The sequence below is a fragment of the Bos indicus genome, chromosome 10, assembly GCF_029378745.1.
Source record: "Bos indicus isolate NIAB-ARS_2022 breed Sahiwal x Tharparkar chromosome 10, NIAB-ARS_B.indTharparkar_mat_pri_1.0, whole genome shotgun sequence".
Classification (NCBI taxonomy): domain Eukaryota; kingdom Metazoa; phylum Chordata; class Mammalia; order Artiodactyla; family Bovidae; genus Bos; species Bos indicus.
In genome coordinates, this window is record NC_091769.1 from 65,516,647 (window position 1) to 65,539,644 (window position 22,998).

At 39.7% G+C, this 22,998-nt stretch overlaps 1 protein-coding gene across 6 annotated transcripts in view; it reads right to left on the reverse strand.

Annotated features, from left to right (window-relative positions):
• Positions 1-22,470, reverse strand: part of DDHD1 (DDHD domain containing 1) — a 66,128-nt gene extending 43,658 nt beyond the window's left edge. For 2 of the 6 annotated variants that reach the window (XM_019968917.2, XM_019968913.2), the window contains exons 1-2: positions 21,432-22,470; positions 3,201-3,374 (exon numbers count right to left, since the gene is read on the reverse strand). In XM_019968917.2, coding sequence (XP_019824476.2) covers positions 3,201-3,374; positions 21,432-22,278 — 1,021 coding nt within the window. In that variant the 5' untranslated portion in view covers positions 22,279-22,470. Of the gene's footprint in view, positions 1-2,542; positions 2,564-3,200; positions 3,375-21,431 lie in introns of all 6 variants that reach the window. The other 4 variants (XM_070797613.1, XM_070797614.1, XM_019968915.2 and 1 more) reach the window with 4 other exon arrangements.
• Positions 22,471-22,998: the final 528 nt, after the last annotated feature.

The following is a 22,998-nucleotide window of genomic DNA, read 5'->3' on the forward strand; positions in this document are numbered from 1 at the left end:
CAATTTAATTCAGTGTTTAAGATTAGTAGGATAATTAATAAGAAGATAATAAATATATTCAGTGTATTTGTGTCAATAACTACACTAACCAAGATACAGATAAGGTCAGAAGGAAAAGGAATTAAGATTTTATTTGAATGTCCTTCAAGGAAAGAGGGACTTTCCTTGTGGCTCAGCTGGTGAAGAATCTGCTTTATGCAGAGAGACCTGGGTTTGATCCCTGGGTTGGAAAGATCCCCTGGAGAAGGGAAAGGCTACCTACTCCAGTATTCTGGCCTGGAGAATTCCATCGACTGTATAGTCCATGGGGTCAAAAAGAGCTGGACACGACTGAGGGACTTTCACTTTCACTTCAAGGCAAGAACTCTGTTAAGCTTCTTAGGAATTCCCCAGAGAACTTAAAAAGAGTTCCTGAATAGGTTTTTTTTTTTAAATTTTAAATTATTAAATATGATACTTTCTCAGAAAGTCTCATTTGAGTAACTCCACTGCACTGTGATTGCCAATTCTATATCTCTTTTTCAAGAATGTATAATATGCACTGTCTACTTTGTTATCTTGTATTTATTCTCTGTAACTTCTCATCTGCAGGCTTTGTCATCCCCAGTGGTTTAAAACTCCTTGAAGGACAAAACCCTGTGTTTTTTTTTTTTTACAAAAGTAATGAGCATAGTACTATTTGCACAAAGAATCTTCAAAATCTTCTAGCAATATGAAGAGTCAAGGCTTTACTTAGGTACAATAAGAAAATTTAAGTGGAAAAACTATTTTCCCCCTAAAATTAATAAAATAGGAAATTTCAGAAACTTAAAGGTAAGAAGCAAAATAATCAAAAGATAATACTTTTTTATTTTTGTATTGCAAATTTGAGTTATTTTTCCAACAACCTAGCTTTTTGGACAGCAAATGTTCTTTCCTCAAGACCAGTGATAATTTTCAAATGTACTACAGAATTTCCCATAATCTTCAAAGTCAAAAGTCACATTTTAATACATAAATGTATGTTCTATGTAATACTGAATAACAAAATGGCTGGAAATTCATGACAACAGTACATACAATGAATTGAACTTTGTTGATAATAAAACATCCTGATGTTTTATGTCACAATATATTAAAAAAATCAATTTTTCTTCTAATGAACCTCAAAAGATCATCAATTTGAAAGATTACAATACCAAAGTGTTCTATACTTTAACAATTTTCTATTATTACTAATTAGAATTTTACCACCCAATCTGTATCTTTAAAGCTATCAAAAAATACAGTAATATCCTAGATTGACAAGCCCAAAGACATGCTGAAAAATTTTTTCATACAAATAAACCATGTTCTTTTATCAGACTTAAATGACTGGCTCATAAAATTAGAGCACTTTGAAGAAAATTTGAGTATGCTGCTCCATTTAACATTTCAGATTCCAAGTAGATGGGATCTAGAGATCAAACAGAGCTAATGACTAACTTCCACAGGGCGAATTAGCAAGTGGAAAAAAAATGCTTTGAACGTAGTATGAGAAAGGGGGACAATATACTCATTTTTATTTTTCATACTCATCCTTTTCTCCCTTGAAGCTCTTGGGTTTTTCCCATGCATTAATAGTAAAGAATCTGGGAGTATAAACTGGGTTGTTAAGGTGAATTGCCATTTTTGAGAGAAGACTTAAGGAGAGTTAATAGAAAGGAAAAAATCTAGAATTCAGTCTTTTGCAATAGATATGAAATTATGAAAAAAGTTCAGCCGTTCAAATACTATGAAGTAGGTTTTTGTGACTATTTAGAATGGTGATGAGAAGTTCTAAAACATGTCAGTCACCAATAAAAGATCAGACATATACAAAATTTGATATTTGTGCTTTAATCAAAGTATTGTCTTTATGGCAGTCTTCAGGAATGTAGACACAGCTCTGCCTTATAGACACTGAGCTGTTCTTATATACTGATATTTAAGAACCTTGAGCTTGAATTTTACAGTGAAATAAGAACATATTTGACTCTAGGGATTAGGAAAATGAAATATTTAAAATTCCTAGAGTATGGTATCTGGCATATAATAAACATTTCTTAGATTTAATCACCGATTTACTTAGAAGCCAGCATTTTCCTCAGTTATGTAGAGTTTTAAAGATATAAAAAACACCCAATTTTAAGCTTATTGTTAATGGACATGAGTTTGAGCAAGCTCTGGGAGATGGTGAAAGACAGGGAAGCCTGGCGTGCTGCAGTCCATGGGGTTGCAAAGAATTGGACATGACTGAGTGACTGAACTGAACTGATGTTATATAAACAATTACTTCCAACTACATAATTCATTTCTTCCAAGCTGGATCCTGTGAATTACTTGATCAATAATTGAATTTTTCTGCTTTATAGATGTTTTACAAGGGGAGGGAGAAAAGTCACTAATTCATAGTCTAATTTACTCGCTTAAGTAGGGCTTGCCAAGAAACTTCCCAAACAAAGGCAAACATGGATGAAGAAACACTTTTAGTTAAACAAAGAGAAATCTAAAAATTCTAATCTACCTATACTGTTATACTCACCAGAATAGTTGATCCCACTGCCTGCAGTAAATGAACAATAGAAGTATTTTTAACTTGACCACACATTTTGAATTTTACTCAAGATCAGACACATAATGAAACATGATCATCTTGGCTAGTATATAAGTATTTTAAACTATTGTCAAAAAAAAGAAAATCCAAATGCTGAATAAGGAAATATAAGGAGTAGATTGTTTCAAATTAAAAATTGATATGGTTATCAATATCAAGACAGCTAGACAGGACTTACACAAAGGAAATTAAAGCTTTTTTAAACTTCAGGAGAACCAACATTAAAATATTAGCAAAAGTACTCTTTCAGTAGAATAACAAGGGATTTTTTTATAAGTTCAATTTTCTTTCGTAACTAAAAAGCTACTCAAAAGGACTAATTCATAAAGTATATTACAACAATTTGTACATTTACGGTAAATCATGTTAGTGTCATATCAGTGAAAGTACATGTTAAGTAAAATGGAAATAGTTGAGAAATTTATAGCAATTTTTGTTCTAAAATAACAATCAAATGTTTGAAATAACCAGAAATCATATACATTTTAACACTTCTGAATTACTATTTCAAACTTAGGAGCCACTCTAAATTTTGTCAATAACTTACTTGTTTATAAAACATATTAAATGTATTAATTGGTCTTACCATCTTTTCCATCTATGGGTTTCGACACTTCAATATCAAAACTTTCCTGCATCTGCTGTCCTCTAAAACGGCTAAGATGTTCTTGCTCAATTAAATTACTTTCTTCTTCTTCTAGTGGCTGCCAGGTACCATCAATAAACCACTGTCCACGCATTACTGGTATTTTATCAGACTCTGAAAAGAGAAACCACAGAATTATGCTTTATGATCCAACCTCCCAAGAAGTGACATAATAACTACAAGTTTATATTTTGCTACTGCTATGGCAAAAACAGACTTTTGTGACCCAATAGAATCATTTAAAGTTTTAAATTTCAGATTTCAAGCCATAGTATATAATTTTTTTACAACATATAATTTTACTTGTATTAAATATTAAACATAAAAGTTACCTGATGTTAGAAAGGGAGAGGAGCAGTTATCTATATAACTGAGGCCCCAAGTAACCAAATCAGTAGGCCAAGTGGTTGACAAACTTCATGCAAGACTCTATTGATAATTCGAATGTCTTAGAAAATACTTGAGATCAATACCCACAAATAGTTTAGAAATAGTATATTGTAGTAGTGTGGTACATTCTTTAGGGCTGCTTTAGAGATCAAGGGCTCCCAGTGAGCATACAGAAACAAATGAAACTGTTAATTACAATAAGTTCCTCACCCATTTCAGGAAAAAATTGAGAAAATTTTTTTTGAAAAACTGAACGCTTTTTTGATTAAACACTATCTCCAAAACTTAATACTTTTAGTTGTTATTTATAAACCATGACTGTCATCTAAGTTATCCTGAATTCCTTAATAAAAAAAACCCAAAAGCAAAGCAAAACAACAAAAGCCTAAAAATAAAGAGAGTTGGTGGTTTAACTACACATAGAAAAATTACTTCAAGTGGATTCAAAAGACAATAATTTGTATATATATATTAGGATATAACCCTATGGACAGAAGGAACTCCAAATACATCTTAAACCTTTTGCAGTAGCTATACTAATTGCTAATGATTGTAGTAATATTGGTATTGTTAATTTCAAAGTGCAGGTATTAAGATGAATAATTAATCTTGTTAATATCATTAGAAACTAAGATTTTCTAGCAAAAGTAAAAAGAAATACAAATATAAAAGTGAAAGAAATAAACCTGTATTTTAAATTTCAACTAAAAATGTCAGCATGAAACAATGTATATTTTCTCTTAAAAAAAAATACATATATATCCTTTGTGTACTGAAAAGACTTAGAAAAGAAAGACCAACCCTGTTTAAGTGAGCAATTCTGATATGAAGATTGTGATCTCTAAATATCATTTCCCATTCCCGTTAAAAGAAACCAATGGCCAATTTCTACTTTGAAACAGAAAATTTATTAGATGATCATGAATCACTTATACCAGACTGATGTACTGGTATAAAAGTACATCAGTACATTAGTACATGTACTAAATATTATGTGTTTCTATTTTTTCTTGCATTATCCTTTATTCTCCTGTAGCAATTCTGCAATAGTCAGGTGTTTGCTGTATTTGGTGGATATTCAAAAATATAAATTCATTGAGAATTATGGGGTTTTAACATAAAGTACACTGCTGTGTTTGATGATTTTTTTTTTTACTAGATTCTACTTTGTCTATCAAGATTACAACTGCTTTCTTATTGTTTCCATATTCCTGTGATGTTTTTGCACATCTCTTTATTTTTAACCTTTTTCACTATTTTAGATGTGTTTTTCTTTTGACACGTGAGTTAAACCCACTTATGCTTATTGATATAACTGGTATGTTTGAAATATTTGTCTATAATCACCATTTTTATTATTTCAACTCTTTCTCCAGTTGATGATTTTGCTTTTCAAAAAAGTCTTCCTTTGGTATTCAGGAATATTTGCATTTTTGGTTCTAGTGGTGACTTTTACACATTCATGTGTTTATTTATGCATTTTTGAGCGTCCTAAATCCCTTTTTTGTTTACTCAAACCTTTACTATGCAGTGTGTCCATTTTAAATGATATCCAAAATTCCCACTTACTATTTACAATAGGGAATGATCTTATTCTATTTTTCCTTTGTCTCCTGACTCACTTACATATAACAATTGTACCCATATCCCCACCACTGTTTTAGTCTTGGATCTATAATCTATTAGATTCTCATTGTTTTTCTATAGCCTCTATACTTGAAGGACAGGTTGGCAAGCTTGAACTGTGCTTCCTTGAGTTTTAAAAAATGCTGTTTCACTGCAGCCTTCCTTTGTATATCATTTCTAGAGAAGTCAGATGCAAATCTAATTTTTAAATTAGTAATATGAGTTTTTTTCCCCCACCTAGGGTCCAGAAAAAAATTTACCTTCAAAATCTAAAACAGTTTTTCTAGTCTCTAAAGTCTAACAGTCTATGTCTCAAAGTTCATTGTTTTGGATCTGTCTGCCAAGGTGGGTCCTTTTAATTTGTAGATTTCAGTTTTCCTCTTATTTCTTAAAAGTTTCCTTGGACTATGGTTTAATATTTAGTTCTGTTCCACTGATTTCTTCTGCAGTCAATCTAGTTATAAACACACTGGGGCTTCCTTTGTCTATATTGTATTTTAAGGACTTTCTCTCTGAAGCTTTTCACTTCTTTCATCTCATTTTCATTCTTTTGGTTGTTTTCCTTTCTTTTATCAGTGCCCCTTACATCAACATAACTTTCATTAATGTCCCTATTAGTATGCCCATAAATTTCAGAACATTTGGTTGGAGTGTTACATGTACGGTCTCTCTTGTTTTGTGTTTGCTTTTTGGGGAAGAACTATAATCAGTGGAAATGTACTGATTCACACTTCCTGCATTCCTCTTGCAGTAGCTTTGTATGGCATTTATTTCTGTTCGTGAGTATTTTAGGGACAGACTTCTTAGTTTCAGAGTGTCTGCTGCTGCACATTATTAAGAGCAGCTCCTATAGTGGTGGCAGGGGTGGCAGTGGTTAAGTGAAGACTGGACTGGTGTTTCTTGTTTTTCTTTCATTTCTCCAGGACCCTTCATTTTCTCCTTACTTCTTTCCTCTTATTGTCACAGCTCCAAAGCGCAGTATCCTTTTCTCCTCTCCCACCTGCAATGTTTCTCTGATGCTGCTATTTCTGTCCCTCTCGCTTTCACACACCCTCCCTACAGTTCAGTTCACAGTTCAGTTGAGTTCAGCCGCTCAGTCGTGTCCGACTCTTTGCAACCCCATGAATTGCAGCACACCAGGCCTCCCTGCCCATCACCAACTCCTGGAGTTCACTCAGACTCACTTCCATCAAGTCGGTGATGCCGTCCAGCCATCTCATCCTCTGTCGTCCCCTTTTCCTCCTGCCCCCAATCCCTCCCAGCATCAGAGTCTTTTCCCATGAGTAAACTCTTTGTATGAGATGACCAAAGTATTGGAGTTTCAGCTTCAGCATCATTCCTTCCAAAGAACACCCAGGACTGACCTCCTTTAGAATGGACTGGTTGGATATCCTTGCAGTCCAAGGGACTCTCAAGAGTCTTCTCCAACACCACAGTTCAAAAGCATCAATTCTTCGGTGCTCAGCTTTCTTCACAGTTAAGTGTTATTAATTACCAAGCTTCAAGTCTATGGTCATATTTTGCTTGATGTGTGGGGGACATTTTCTTTCTGTGAGTGGTTTTCTGCTTCATTTTAACCTCTGATCTCTCTTCTTTCACTGTCTCTTAAAAAGCAGAGACTTTTCCAACAAAGGTCTGTATAGTCAAAGCTATGGTTTTTCCAGTAGTCATGTATGGAAATGAGAGTTGAACTATAAAGAAAGCTGAATGCAGAAGAATTGATGCTTTTGAACTGTGGTGTTGGAGAAGACTCTTGAGAGTCCCTTGGACTGCAAAGAGATCCAACCAGTCTATCCTAAAGGCGATCAGTCCTGGGTGTTCATTGGAAGGACTGATGTTGAAGCCGAAACTCCAATACTTTGGCCACCTCATGTGAAGAGCTGACTCATTTGAGAAGACCCTGATGCTGGGAGGGATTGGGGGCAGGAGGAGAAGGGGATGACAGAGGATGAGATGGCTGGATGGCATCACTGACTCGATGGACCTGAGTTTGAGCAAGCTCTGGGAGCTGGTGATGGACAGGGAAGCCTGGCGTGTTGCAGTCCATGGGGCCAGAAAGAGTCAGACACGACTGAGCGACTGAACTGAACTGATAATGTTTGGCATGTCTATATATATACATGGTTTTAATTTTATATTGGGGCTTCCCAGATGGCGCTAGTGGTAAAGAATACACTTGCCAATGCAGCAAACGCAAAAGATGGGCATGACAGAGAGACTGAACTGACCTAAGCCTCTCCTTGCTGCACTCTCCAGATTCAGAGGTTTATAGCAGTAACAAGAGCTGTTGTAACTTGCTGTTTCTTTAATTACAGCTAACTTAAAATTTATGGTATCGTCCATCCTGTAGTAATGTTGGATGTGTCACCTATGTATGGTTTAAATGTATGTGGCTTTTGGGGAAAATGTGTGGAGATTAACATTTGGATAGCTTCCATTATCCTCCAGATCCATAAGCTCATCTCACTTAATCTTAAAGATAGCAATGATGTCCCCAGTTTTACAAATGCGTAAAATGAGTCTCAGTGAACCTAAATAATTTGCTTAGAGGCACACTGTTAAGTATTATGAGAACCAAGATTCCAACCAAAGTTTGACTCCAAAGTTCATTCAAACTCTCTACCATACAATGCAACCTATATTCTTAAACAGGAGAAGTCCCTTTTTAGCTCTCTCCCTAAATAAGAAATTCAGTCTATTCAGCTGTAATTTTAAAAGAAATAATTTGGGAAATTTTACACTGCTAGGCTATAATAAGACTTACAAACCAGAGCCAAACATGCTTCTCCATAAAAAACATGGAAGTTAAAAAGCAGAGTCAAAAAGAGTAAAACAAATTTTAGCACACATCTACATCCCCAAACTTTTCTCCTCTTAAGCCTAATAAATCTAAGCATTTATTCTTCTGGATGGATATTTTAGGAGCTTTACACCTAAGCTTTAAATTCCACCAATATGTGGTCAAGTACTACATCTTTTTGGTTCAGGCCTCTGTCTCAAACTCTAAACTCAAACATTCAACTGCCAATTAGACGACTCCTGCTGCTGCTAAGTCGCTTCAGTCGTGTCCGACTCTGTGCGACCCCAGAGACGGTAGCCCACCAGGCTGCCCCGTCCCTGGGATTCTCCAGGCAAGAACACTGGAGTGGGTTGCCATTGCCTTCTCCAATGCATGAAAGTGAAAAGTGAAAGTGAAGTCGCTCAGTCGTGTCCGACCCTCAGCGACCCCATGGACTGCAGCCTTCCAGGCTCCTCTGTCCATGGGATTTTCCAGGCAAGAGTACTGGAGTGGGGTGCCATTGCCTTCTCCAAACGACTCCTAGTAGAACAATTAATAGCTACCAGAATCACAAAAAGCCATGGGACACAGGAAGTTCCTGGAAGAAACAAAACAGAATACAAATCTGTTATTCCATCTCTATTCCGTATCATGACAAGTGGTGTACTGACAGTATTTAGCAGGTCACCTGGTGACCTGCTGTCTCTGGGGTTGCACAGAGTCGGACACAACTGAAGTGACTTAGCAGCAGCAGCAGCAGCAAGACAGAAATCTGGGATCATCCAGGATGTCTCCTCTTTATATGTGCCTTACAACTATGATTGGACACACAATGAGTACTATTTATCTTCTAAGTCACCCTCAAATTCACCCCTTACTCATCAGGTTTTGGGGTGTGGTACTACTGGTATCTAGGCCAGGGGATGTTGGTAAAGAGAACAGCTACCCCCAACCTAAGGTGCAACAATGAGTTATCTGGCCCAAAATGTCAATAATGCTGAGACTGAAAAACTCTGGCCTAGCAGTACTTTTTAAAACCTAAAAACACATGTATCTTTTATAGACCAATTCTAGAAATACACTTTATAGAAACTCTTACAAAAATGCCTAATATATACTACAAAGGCATTTATCTCATTTTATAATAGAAAACAAATAAAATCAAACAAAATGACCTATAATTTCTACCAACAGATGATTGAATATATAAATGATGCTTGGCTCAGTAGGTATTAAAAATATTCATTAAATACATCAAAATATGAATGGATAATAATCCATAGTGAAATAATATTCAGAAGACATGGAATAACGTCTCAAATTTAAATGAAAAATTAAATCATAATACTACATGCATATATATTTGTGCATGTGCATATACAGTTATAAATAGTATAATCCTGTTTTATAAAAGTATACATTGGTAAATGTACTGAAAATAAGTGGAGAAAAATACCCTAAGCTATTATTAACAGGTATCTTGGGGAAGTGGGACTATAAGGAACTTTCTCCTTCTACATTATAAACGTCTATAATGTTTGGCGTCAGATACGCAGATGACACCACCCTTATGGCAGAACACGAAGAAGAACTAAAGAGCCTCTTGATGAAAGTGAAAGAGGAGAGTGAAAAAGCTGGCTTAGAACTCAACATTCAAAAAATAAAGATCATGGCATCCGGTCCCATCACTTCATGGCAAACAAATGAAGAAACAATGGAAACAATGACAGACTTTATTTTTTTGGGCTCCAAAATCACTGCAGATGTTGACTGCAGCCATGAAATTAAAAGATGTTTGCTCCTTGGAAGAAAAGCTATGACCAATCTAGACAGCATTTATAAAGCAGAGGCAATACTTTGCCAACAAAGGTCTGTATAGTCAAAGCTATGGTTTTTCCAGTAGTCACGTATGGGTGTGAGAGTTGGTCTATAAGAGAGCTGAACACCGAAGAATTGATGCTTTTGAACTGTGGTGTTGGAGAAGACTCTTGAGAGCCCCTTGGACTGCAAGGAGATCAAATCAGTCAATCTTGAAGGAAATCAGTCTTGAATATTCATTGGAAGGACTGATGCTTAAGCTGAAACTCCAACACTTCGGCTACCTGATACAAAGAACTGACTCACTGGAAAAGACCCTGATGCTGGGAAAGATTGAAGATAGGAGGAGAAGGGGATGACAGAGGATGAGATGGTTGGATGGCATCATCGACTCAATAGATATGAGTTTGAGGAAGCTCCGGGAGTTGGTGATGGACAGGGAAGCCTGGTGTGCTGCAGTCCATGGGGTCGCAAAGAGTTGGACACAACTGAGTGACTGAAATGAACTGATAATGTTTGGCATGTCTATATATACATGGTTTTAGTTTTATATCGAGGGTTCCCAGATGGTGCTAGTGGTAAAGAATACACTTGCCAATGCAGCAGATGCAAAGATGTGGGTTCGATCCCTGGGTTGGGAAGATCCCCTGGCGTAGGAATCCCACTTCAGTATTCTTGCCTGGGAATTCCATGGACAGAGGAGCCTGGCGGGCTACAGTCCATGGGGCTGCAGAGTTGGACACGATTGAGCATGCACAGTTTTATATTCAGTGTAATTAATCTTTTTAAATTAAAAAAAAATTTACTTATTTATATTTATTTTTGGCTGTGCTGGGTCTTTGTTGCTGTGTATGGGCTTTCTCTAGTCGCAGCAAGCAGGGGCTAGCTCCCCTAGTTGTGGTGTTCAGGCTTCTCATTGCACTGGCTTTTCTTATTGCAGAGCATGGGCTCTAGGGCACTTAGGCTCAGTAGTTGCAAACACGCAAGCTCTACAGTTTGAGTTCAGTAGTTGTGGCATATGGGCATAGTCGCCCCATATCATGTGGAATCTCCCCGGACCAGGGATTGAACCTGTCCCCCATATTGACAGGAGGATTCTTAACCACTGGACCACTAGGAAAGTCCTGGTGTGGTTAATCTTAGGCATCAACGTGACTGGGCCAAAAGGTACCCAGATATTTGGTCAAATGTTCTGGGTGTTTCTGTGAAGGTGTTTTCGTTTTTATTTATTTATATTTCATATTTGAGTACAGTTTGTTAGCGGTGTTGTGATAGTTTCAGGTGTACAACAAAGTGAATCAGTTATACGTACACATCTATCTATTCTTTTATAAACTCCTTTCCCATTTAGGTTATTACAGAATATTGAGATTTCCCTGTGCTATTCAGTAGGTCCTTGCTGGTTATCTATCTTAAATACAGCAGTCTGTACATGTCAACATGAGGATGTTTTTGGGTGAGATTAACATTTCAATCCATAGACTTGAGGAAAGGAGACTGACCTTCATAATGCAGGTAGGCAGCCTCATCCAGTCAGTTGAAGGCCTGACTAGAACAAAAGGCTCACCCTCCCTCAAATAAGAAGGAATTCTATCTGACAGCCACCAAGCTGGAATATTAAGTTCTTCTTTTTGGTGATCTTTGAACAGGGATACTGGCTCTTCCTGGTTTTAACAGTGGCCAGTTGGCCTATGGATTTGAATTGGGACATCTCTGCAGATTCTAGACTTGCCAACTTCCCTAATTACATGAACTGATTCCTTATAATCTCTTTTATTCTCAGGAGAATCTTTATATCTTCAGCAAAAAAAAAAAAAAAAAAAAGATCACATATTTTGGAAGAAACTGCTAGATGCCTATCCTATATCTATTCTCTCTCTCTTTCTTGTAGCAGAACACCAATTTATCCAGGGCAGTAGTATGCTCAATAAAAAGACTATTTCTAGTTTTCTTGGGCAACTGGGTTTGGTCATGTGATTGAATCTGGGTGATAGGATACAGCAGAGTTTACTGGTGGTATAGCTCTTTGACCTTCCCCTCTTATCTTTTCTGCTTCCTATGTCTTGAGCTTCTGAAGCTCTCTTAGATCAAGTCACAAATGAAAAGCTGAGTAGCAGAAGGGACCTCCATTCCCAATTACAGTGGAGCTGCCACATAGCTCTGAACTCTAGGTATCTATACTTCTTTTAGGTATAGCCTCTGTTTTAGAGAAACGGACCCTTTTGTGTTTAAAGCCACTGTTATTCTGGCTTTTAAAAATCGTAAGCAGTAGAACCTCATGCTGATAGGGACTTGCACAGATATATACTTAAAATGTCACTTCACTTAGTAGTTAATGGAATAGAAAGACCTAGATACATAGCCAGGGATCAGAGACAAATTTTTCAAAGGGCTAATGGATTAATAGGCTATAACTAGATTAACAAAGGTATTATGTTTCATTTATAACAACACTTATCAAGAGTCAATTTAAACTTAATATAAAGATTAGTACTTATCATGACCACTTGCCTGGAAGAAAACAACCAGGTGATTATAACTCTTAGGTAATCATGATAAAAGGCAGGTCTTTACTGGACCCAAAAGAAAAAATGTGGGTCTTCCTTGACAAGAAAACAATTGCAAGGCACATTTTCCACTATGAACACTTCATTAAGCAAGCCTGAGTGACTCTCTTATGTGTGGGTAGAGGAATTCTGGCAATAAACATTTTATGTATTAAAAAGCTACACTTATACCAGAAGGCAGACGGAACAATTATAAGATTCCTAAAGGACTATTTTCAAGAACTATTTCAACCCGTATTGTACTCCTCAATGTATGATATGCACAGACAGAAAGTCTTGGCACTTTTCCTCCAGCTTAGCTATGTCCTTACAGCTTTACCCACTTAGGGTCCAAAGCATGCCTATAATTCATGACTCTAGAAACTTCCAGGGAAAATTTGACCACACAGAACTTAAAGAGGAAGGAGGTCACAGAGTAAGGGAAAATAGGAATGGCAGAGTGCTGCTATTCAGTGGAAAAAGAGATAAGCAAGGACAAGAGAGATAAGAAAAGTAGAAGACACAAGGAAAAGTGAAGGAGATATGAGAGACGAGGCTAGAAAACGAAGAGGTGGAAGATTAAGAAAAATATGTTGTCATTTAGTACGGCTTGTTGTAAACCTACTATCCAGTACTATACACTCTGAATATACTTTTCATAGAATTAATGCTGTAAATGATGGCTAGGGTCTCAGATCAACCCCACAGAGGCCCACTTAAACCATTATGTGGCTAACATATTGATGAACTACTTCTACCAAACTGTCCTTTGTAACAGAAGAGGAAGGGGTTTCTCTCTGGTTTCAGTGTGCTCACCTTCTGAATTCTTACAGTGTGTGGACTGTATTTTTTAGCAGCGCCCAGGTGCTAACAGCAGTGGCACCTTCCCACGGTCAGCTTCAGCCAGGACCACAACTCTCCAGGTAGTTCCACGGTGGAATATCACCTGCCAGGCACCTCCCTTGAACTACTTCTCCTACACCCCTGCAGGCAGCCTGTGGCGAGTTCCAAAGGAAGCCTTCCCCCAGCACTGGTGATCTCCAGCAGTCCCAGAGGGGCAGCACATGAGACCGCTGCCACACTCTCTGGGTCAGAATCTCAGCACTGAGCGGTAACGGCCTTTTCCTTGGGTGCTCTATCTCAGTCCTAGGGACGGTGGCTGCTACCTGCACCTGCTATTTCTGATGTTTCATAGAGAATAAACCACAAATTTGGGAGAGGGATTATTTTTGGACTGAAGAAAAGGGAATGGGAGATGTCACAGACGAGATTTTGATTATACCTGTAATGTTTAATAAGCTAAGCAAGGGAGAATACTAATTGTTGGTTATGTAATCTAGACTTTTGTACATATATGAGATAATTCACATTAAAATCAATATTAAAGTTAACAAACTTTCTCAAAACATGGGTGACAGAGTAAAAACATTATGTATGAAACTAATTATGTTTAATTGGTAAATAGAATGAAAAGTAGTAAATTAAGAACTAAATAACAAGACGCTGCCTTCCATTCTAATACTTGAACACTTGCTCATTCACTAGACAGGAACTATGTTCTAGAGGAATACTGTAGGACAAAGGTGACTAAACAGTCACTGTCCTAATCATCATTTAGCTTGGCTACAAATGTTGCAACTCCAAAATTTCATTAGTTGCGAGCAATCATAAAAAATTCTACCATATGAAAGAAATACCTAAAACCTCAAAACACATTGGGGATCCCACCTGAAAGTAACAATTACATTAAGAATACTAATTTAATTTAGGCAAAAGCTACTGTTAATATTTATGACTCACTGAGTTTAAATCCATTTCACAGGGGTAAGAAACTCTGGACAATATAATTATACCTTAAATACTATTTGCTTCTTTTAAGAAACAAGGCCATAGGGGTTTTAAAGAATATATTTCTTATGTCTTAATTAGTATAACAGTTAAGTTTAATAGTTCAGTTGCTCTGTCGTGTCTGACTCTTTGCAACCCCATGGACTGCAGCACGCCAGGCCTCCTGGTCCATCACCAACTCCCAGAGTTCAGTGGAATAAATGGTTTGTGTGTGTTAGTTGCTCAGTCGTGTCCAACTCTTTTTGACCCTATGGACTGTAGCCCACCAGGCTCCTCTGTCCATGGGATTCTCCAGGCAAGAATATTGGAGTGGGTTGCCATTCTATTCTCCAGGGGATCTTCCCAGCATAGGGATCGAACCAGGGATCTCCTGAACCAGGGATCTCCCGCACTGTAGGCAGATTCTTTACCATCTGAGCCACCAGGGGGTACTTAACATTAAAATGTGTTGGTTGTTAAAATGCAAACTTTCCTGACGATCTATCCTAGGTGAATCAGGTAGAAATGAGATACACCTGAGGGACCTGCCTATTAGCAATTCTATAGAATAAGAAGAAAATAATGCACTCGTGTCTAAAATATTAACTGAAAGTTGATCATCTGTAGTAAGTAGTAAAATACAATGCGAGATTGCATTTATCTATGTATATCAAGGCTCAGAAGTAATTTCAACTCTGTTCCTTGTACTTCACCTAAAGTTATTTTTGCAGCTCCTTCTATGACATGTGATTTAGAATCTTATGTTTTAGCACAGTTCATCCAGTTCTTTGTTCTGTATCATGTTTCCCAAGGACTATCTGCATCAATGTTCAGAATGATGGTTCTCTAAGAAGTAGCCAAAGAGGGAAGAGTAATATTAGAGTTTTCCATTCACACAGTTAAAATTATACTTTTGCAAATAAAAGCTTAACTCTCAATAGATGGCTATTTGGAAAAGCCATCTATTCAGATGGAATTTATATTTCTTAGAGTCCAGATATCTGAGGTCCTGGGGTACAGAAATACTACTAACATTATAATTTCCAAAGGCCAGCCTTGCCTCCAATAGTCAGTCAAGAGAGTTTATTTGACTATACAAGTGTAATAAATATAAAGATTACCTATATAGCTAAATGTAACAAGTGTTTAGAACAAATATTAATGATTGTATAGTTTATTCTTATGTATGGTAATCTGGCAAAATTAGAAAGCAATACAGAATATAGAATACAACAATATAGAATTTTATATGCCTGTATCAATATTTCTACCAACTTCCCTTAGTTCTCTGGCACAAGCAATTTCTACTTTTCACCACTTTGAATTTCACCTGTCCCCTAAATCAGGGATATAAAAAAGTATCTGCATTATGCTTTTCATCCCATTAATCCACTCTTCTGTCAGTGATTCAACATCTTTTTTTAAGCACAATCTCCCTTTACCAAGGCAAACTCAAAAAGTAGAATTGTAGGTTATATACAGTGGCTATAAAAATGTTTTTCTCTGTTTTACTTTTTAACTGAGCTTTTAGGAATATATTGTGGCAAAAAAAGAAGAGACTGTATCTATACCTTTCGTCAGTGTTGAAGTTCTTCTTGATAAAGGGCACAGTTTAAATTTCATCAGACTCATGAAAAGATAAAGGTCTTGGATCAGATTCCCCAACAATCAGGGGTTCTGGAACTGCCTGCCCTCCGCATCTCTTCTGCCAGTAATCTTCATCTTAGGCTTCCTGTGAACACAGGCTGCATTTCCCTCTCTCCTTTTAATGCCCCTGCTCTTCTCACCCAGTGACCGTAATTCTCAGAGGATTTCACGATCACCACAGCATATCCAGCTTTTCCTTGTTCTCTACAGAAAAGAATCAGCCCTAGGGTTTCAGACATCAAAGATCTTAGCAAAACAGAAATTAGAGGGTGTGATGTGAGGATAAAAGACCCAGGAAATACAATTTGGAAGAGATTTGGGACCCCACGGATTGTAGCCCACCAGGCTCTTCTGTCCATGGGATTCTCCAGGCAAGAATACTGGAGAGGGCTGCCATGTCCTTCTCCAGGGGATCTTCCTAACCCAGGGATTGAACCTGCATCTCCTGAATCACAGGCAGAGTCTTTACTGTTTGAGCCACTAGGGAAGATATAATTTGGGAGAACAAAGAGTACAAAAAGTCTTTTCAAGGGCAAAATAGTAAAGGAAGAAAGAAGAGAAGACGGTGATGACAGATGGAAGAAAGAAAAACATACTAATCACTCTGAACATTTATATAAAGTAACTTGCAGAACATGCAATATCACATTTGAGCTGTACACAAACAAGGTGGATCAATAGCTGATATCAGTTTTTAAACTAATGGCATAGTGCAAAGGGAAAGAAAAGTCCTGAATGCCTCCATCGGGTAGTGCCAAGTTCTGCCCTCCGTACAAGTCACCCACTATTCATTCATTATCTTTGTGCTGTTTCAGTAGGTCATTGAAAAATGGTCTAAAGCAGGCTTAATCTGGAATGGAGCTCTCAGAAGACTTTTGCCAGGGTTCTAAAAACCTGAACAAATAGAATTCCAATGATACCCAAGGCTGCTTTCCAGGCTGAACGAGTGGGAGATAATGCAATTCTCTGATAGTTTTTCAGAGTCAGGCGTGTCTAGTCCCTATAGTTCTGCTTTACTGGAGGCAGAAACTGATCAAGAAAGATTACCTTCTAACAGCTTGGACTCTTTTTACTTTCTCATGATGCCGTGTGCTTCATAAAGGATTATTACTTATCAAGGTTATTAACCCTTAAATAAAAAAGACCTAAAAGACGGTTACAGCTGTGCCAAATTAATAAACACCATATAATTTGGGTACTTGCAGAAAAAGCCCTAATTTTTCTACCTTTTTATTGGGATAATAATATTTTCTCTTCAATGTATCATAAAGACCGATTAATTTCTGAAGTATCTGAAACTACAAATGGTTTAGGATAATAATGCATGTAGGTCTTATAAGTACAGAAAAAGAGGGGAGGGTGGGGTAAGGGAAGCTGTGGCTTATAATTAATAACTGTTTCTGGAAACTACACATTCATAAAAACATTTGGTCAATTAAAATAACTTTAGTTAGTGAATGGAAATTAGTAATATATATTCCCTAGTGCATGCTGCACACATCACTGCTACCAGAATTGCTTTAAAACTATTCTTAACTCATCAAAAATCTCTATGATGTTCTAAATGCCTTCCCATAACTACTACTAAATGCTTTGGCCACTTTCCTGCTATTATTCCTGACACACATTTATAGGATATACATATACATATATGTACAGCTGACTCACTTTGCTGTGCAGTAGAAACTAACATAACACGCTAAAGCAATTATACTCCAATAAAAATTAAAAAATAATCAGAATTTAATTGAGATGCCAGGTTCATAGCAACTTACATCTTTCTTTTTCCAGATAATCTGAAGATGAGAATTCAAAAGATTTTTTTCCTTTTTTTTCTTTAAACTTTTTATTTTGTATTGCGGTAGCTGATTAACAATAAATGATTTTTAAATTAAAAAAATTTTCACCTGTGATGAGGTAAAGACCAGTGAAAACAAACTTAACAATTTGAATACCCAGTCTTACTAACCAAAAGTTTCTACAAGTAAGGTATATTGCTTTCTTGCTAAGTCACTTCAGTCGTGTCCGACTCTGTGCGACCCCATAGACGGCAGCCCACCAGGCTCCCCCATCCCTGGGATTCTCCAGGCAAGAACACTGGAGTGGGTTGCCATTTCCTTCTCCAATGCATGAAAGTGAAAAGTGAAAGTGAAGTCGCTCAGTCGTGTCTGACTCTTAGCAACCCCATGGACTGCAGCGTACTAGGCTCCTCCATCCATGGGATTTTCCAGGCAAGAGTACTGGAGTGGGGTGCCACTGCCTTCTCCAATATTGCTTTCTTAGATCCACACAGATACAGTTAACACCTAGTGCTTGCGCCACCATTGTTCTAAGCATGTTATAATAATTCTCAAAACAAGCCTATAAAGAGGCTACAAAGAGCTTAGTTAAAACATGGGGAGTGAGGGAGTTTACTCAGCCATTACTCAGCAATGATCAATTTTTATCTAAAAGGTCCACATGCAGTCAGAAAAACATCTAAACAGTCAATAAAACAAAAATAAGCTTCCTATAAGTAATACTTCTTTTCACATGTAATAATATGGGCTTCTAAGCTATGGTAGACAAAACTTCTATTCCCCTTCCAATTCATGTACTCCAAATTGGTTCAAATTTTATCTATCAGAAAGGAAGAGTGAAAATAAATTAACAGCTTTCTTTATAGCTAACTTATTGGCTTCAATACCCAGATAAAGTGACTCAATTAGGTCACAAAAGTCACTGGAATCCTATCACCATGGTATGTAGGAACTTACTGGACTTTTTAAAACTTTTTATCAGTGGTCAGAAAATTTCCAGAAAGGTTTAAAAAGTAAAATAAGAGAAAGGTCAAAAGCTGCAAAATTTATAAATTTTTCCATTTGAAAAGGCTGAAGAAATCATAGTGGGATTGAACTCTCCTTAGACAGTGTGAAAACTTATATAATAATACACCGAGACCTGAAAAACCAATTAGAAGGAAGTTACATGGGATTTTGTGAGAAGTAGTAAATCATGGACAAAAAGCACTATTGCATTTTCGTCGTAAATAATATTAAGCCTTGGGACACATACTGGATTGTATCTTGCAGAAAGCTATCTAGAAAATGCAAAAATTGAGTCAAAATAAGTGTTGCTGTTATGCCAAACAAAAATTAATTTATAAGCTATAACTAGTCTACTGGTGATCTGATCTAGGAAAGATGATTTGAGAGGACTAAGACCACTTTTCCTTTCAGGTTAATTTTTGTAGGCCCTTACTGTTGCTCGATTTATGACACTAGCATTCTAATGATCTTCTCTACCTGTCCAATTCAGCCTTTATGTGGTCCCTAGTCACTTAAGAAATAGACAGCCTTCAAGGGTTTGGTTCCCTGACGCTCAACAGGGTAAAGTCCAAATTCCTGAGCACTGCAAATCCGCCCTCCTCCTTTTCTAGCTACTCTCCTAAACGTAGCACTCACAAGGCAGGGGCTTCCTTCACAAACTCTCGTCTCTGATCAAACACCTCTATCTCTGTGGTGGTCAAATTCCAAAGCTAGGCTCTGTGTTTTGACCCCTGCAGGTACAGGCCTAGTTTCTTCAAAATGCCATGCAGTTTCATGCTTCTGTATCACTGCACATGTTATCCCATCTAGCTGGAATGCCTTTCTGTTTTACCACGTTCCAGCTGGGTGACCTTGGACAAGTTCATTAACTTCGCTGAACTCTGCTTCTTCATATAAAGACATTAGCACTCATTTGCTATCACTATGAAATAATGAATGCGAAAAGTCGCTTTGTAGACAGTCAAGCACTATGCAAGCATTAACAATCTTATCATAAATCAAAAGAGCACACAGTATTCTTGGTAACTATACTTCAGTTGACCTAAAAGAGTAAGATTCATCTCTTGGTTTCCAGCCCCCTCTCCAAGAATGCCCTGCATTTATCCCACTTTCTGACTCCAATAAGTCCTTGTCCTTCTGTCTTCAAAAGATAAAAATCTATCATGATGTCTAGGTCATTTGAAGAAAAAGACTTAGTGGGAAGCTCCTCAAAGGTAAGGACTGTCCTTTCTTCCACCTTTCCTATTGCCTTCACAAGAGTACTGTGTGGTGCACAAATACTGGTAAAAAGGAAAAAGATGAACGAATGAGTGAATGCAAGCATATCTTGTCCTCTGTGAGCTTATAATTAAAAGAAGTGAGTGAGTGACATGGTGGGTCCTAGATGAATCTGGCTTTATGAAAGTGGTAACAAATGCCTTCAATGTCATCAAAGGGAAGTAAGAAACTGAATTTCCTGCTATGCTTGTTTTATTTGGTGATTTGATACGTGTTGTAATTGCTGTCTTAGTGACTCATGCTTAACATGTGAATATTTTAACATTAGAATCACAATATACAATTCAATATCTGTTTTTAAAAAATTTTCTGCACTAGGCTCAATGAGAACATGAAGATAAAGATGATGGATTTTCCCCATTAGATGCTAAACATACAGAAAAGAAGCTAAGTCATCAATACATGTAATTAATACAAGGCAGAATGTTATAAGGTGTATGGAAGACCTAAGGCTAGTGACAGTGAAGGAAGACATCTGACCTAGGGCACTGGGCCCATAAAAATTACAGCTATATATTACAAATTACTGGGCGCCAATAGCTTATGTACCATCGAATATTTATTTTACATATAAAACATGTTACATGCAATGGCGGATATTTCTGACCGTCTTCCTCCTTAATCTAATTGCAAACCTAACTGCATTGTTATCTAAGGAATAAGGACTTACTAGTCACATGTGTGCCAAACACAGTTCCCAGGCCCTTAAGCATATTACCTCATTTAATTTCCGTAACAACCCTACGACACAGATACAATTATCCCTATTTTACAGATGAGAAAAACCAAGGCCCAAGCCTTGTAACTTTTCAAGGTTAAGAGGCAAAAATGAAAATACGTAAGCAAGGACCTGGGAGAGAAATATGAGTATTCCACATAGAGTGTGAGCGGACCCACTTGTCACAACTGCTTCGAGCAGTGCTTTTCCACCTCTCCTGAACGTACCGGTGAGAACAACCTCTATCCCTTCCCTTCCCGCCAGGGATTGATTTTCTTTCCCAAATCCATAACGGAACCGTTATTCAGATTCTCTCAAACATTTCCAGTCCAGAAGCCAAACCGGTATTTAAATCATAAGCAGTGCAGGGTAAATGAGACCGAATCAGATCCCTGGATGGACAAAGCTCAGGTAGGAATCACGAAATTAAACCTCTCGGGTTGGCCATCCATTCCTGGATCACCTCCAGGGGATGGCTGCAGCACCCGGCTTACCCAGGAGGCGCTACCTCGGCAGTATCCTCTCCTTCTGACCCCAGGCGACTGGGCTTTTGCCATCTGCTCGCTTTATCCTTCACCTGCCGGCGCTTGCCTGCACGGTCTCCATCCTGTTCGGACCAATCGCCAGGCCTCACGCGCCTCGCTCTCCCCGCAGTTAAGTTCCAAACCCACCCGGGTGCGTGTCGGCCCCTGCAGAGGCAGCCCGTCCCGCTCCCTCCCCCGGCCGGCTACTCACGGTTCCAGTACACCGGGTAGCATTCTCCTTGGGTCACATCCACCTCGTAGAGGCCGCCCCGCACACACACCCGCTCGATGTTCACCAGCTCCTCCATCTCGCGCCCGTGCCCCGCAATGCGCGGGCAGAAGCCGCAGACGCGGTCCTCGTCTTCGTCCTCCACGGAGCTGGAGGCCGGACCCGCGGGTGAGGCCGGGCCGCACACATGGTCGCCGTCCGGGTCTTGGGCCCGGGCTCGGGCCCCCGTGGCCTGCAGTAGCGTTCGGAAGGCAAGCTCGATGCGGAGCGAGTCGTAGCCGATGAAGGGCTTCCAGGTCTTCTTGTCCTCCTTGTAGAACCAGCGCACCTCCTCCGGGCCCAGCTCCGTCACCACCTCGTATCTGTGCCGGGCGGCCGCGCCGCCGGGCCGGGTGCGCTTCCTCTCACCGGGGCCTCCTCCAGCCGCCCCGCCGCCCCCCGAGTTCGACGGGACCAGCGGCTGCTGAGGCGGGTGCAGCGACGAGGAGCTGCCGCCGCCTCCACTCTCGCCCTCGCTGTAGTAGCGCAGCGAGGAGCCCGACTCGGCCGAGCTGAAGTCATAGTTATCGTCACTGAGGCAGGGGTCCAGCGCCAGGTGATGGTTGTGGTCCTCCGCTCCCGGCGCCAAGTGCAGCCCGGGCTCCCCGCGCAGCAGGGCCAGGGGCACCTCGTCATCGCCAGGCTCCCCGACTGGCAGGTGGTCGAAGCGGCAGACGCTGCCCCCGAACGCGGGTTCCGTGTCCGAGCCCAGCTCCCAGGCGGCGCCGTCGCCGCCCCGGCCGCCGTTACGCTCGGAGCTCCGCGGAGACCCATGGCCCGGGTAATTCATGCTGTGGAGACGCCGCCGGCCGCCCGGCTCGGCGCCGAGCCGTGGTCCCCAACGCTTCCGCCACACATTCAACGTCGCGGCCCTCTCCACCCGGAGTTTTTAATCTTTCAAATCCCGAAGGGGGCTGCGGCGGTAGAGGCAGCGGCGGCTCCACCCACCCTGAGTCCCCCAACCTCCGCAGCCGCGTGCCGCCGCCCGCCCCATTGTCACGCAGCCCGACGTAGGCGGTGCTTGCCCCTGGGCCCCGCCCCGCCGGCCGCGCGCGCCGTCCCGGAAACCCCTTCTCAACCCGCACAGGGCAGGCGCGGCGCCGGTTGCTTCTCCCGCCGTGGGATCCCGGTCAGCTCAGGATTTTTCAATTCTCCTCCCCTCCGCTCCCATTTCCCTGCGGTGCTGCTGCCTCGGCCCCCGCCCTTCTGCGGGTCAGAGCCCAGGTGTGGAGAAGCTTTACCGGATTCATCCTTGCAATCTGGGTCATGAGCCAAGGCTTAAGCTACCCTTTGAGAGGGCCCCGGGAAATTGGATTCTCCTGACACTGCTTCTGTGACCTTAGGCCTGCCTGCAGCCCTGGGTGGACCCTATCAGCCACCTGGCTCTGGTCCCTTCAGAATTGGCCCACGCGAGGACACTCCATTCCTTGCCCACTGATTCCTAATGTGGCGTCTCCACTCCCACTCAAACCCAGGTCTAGATCTGCTTTCATATGCCGTCTGGTATTAT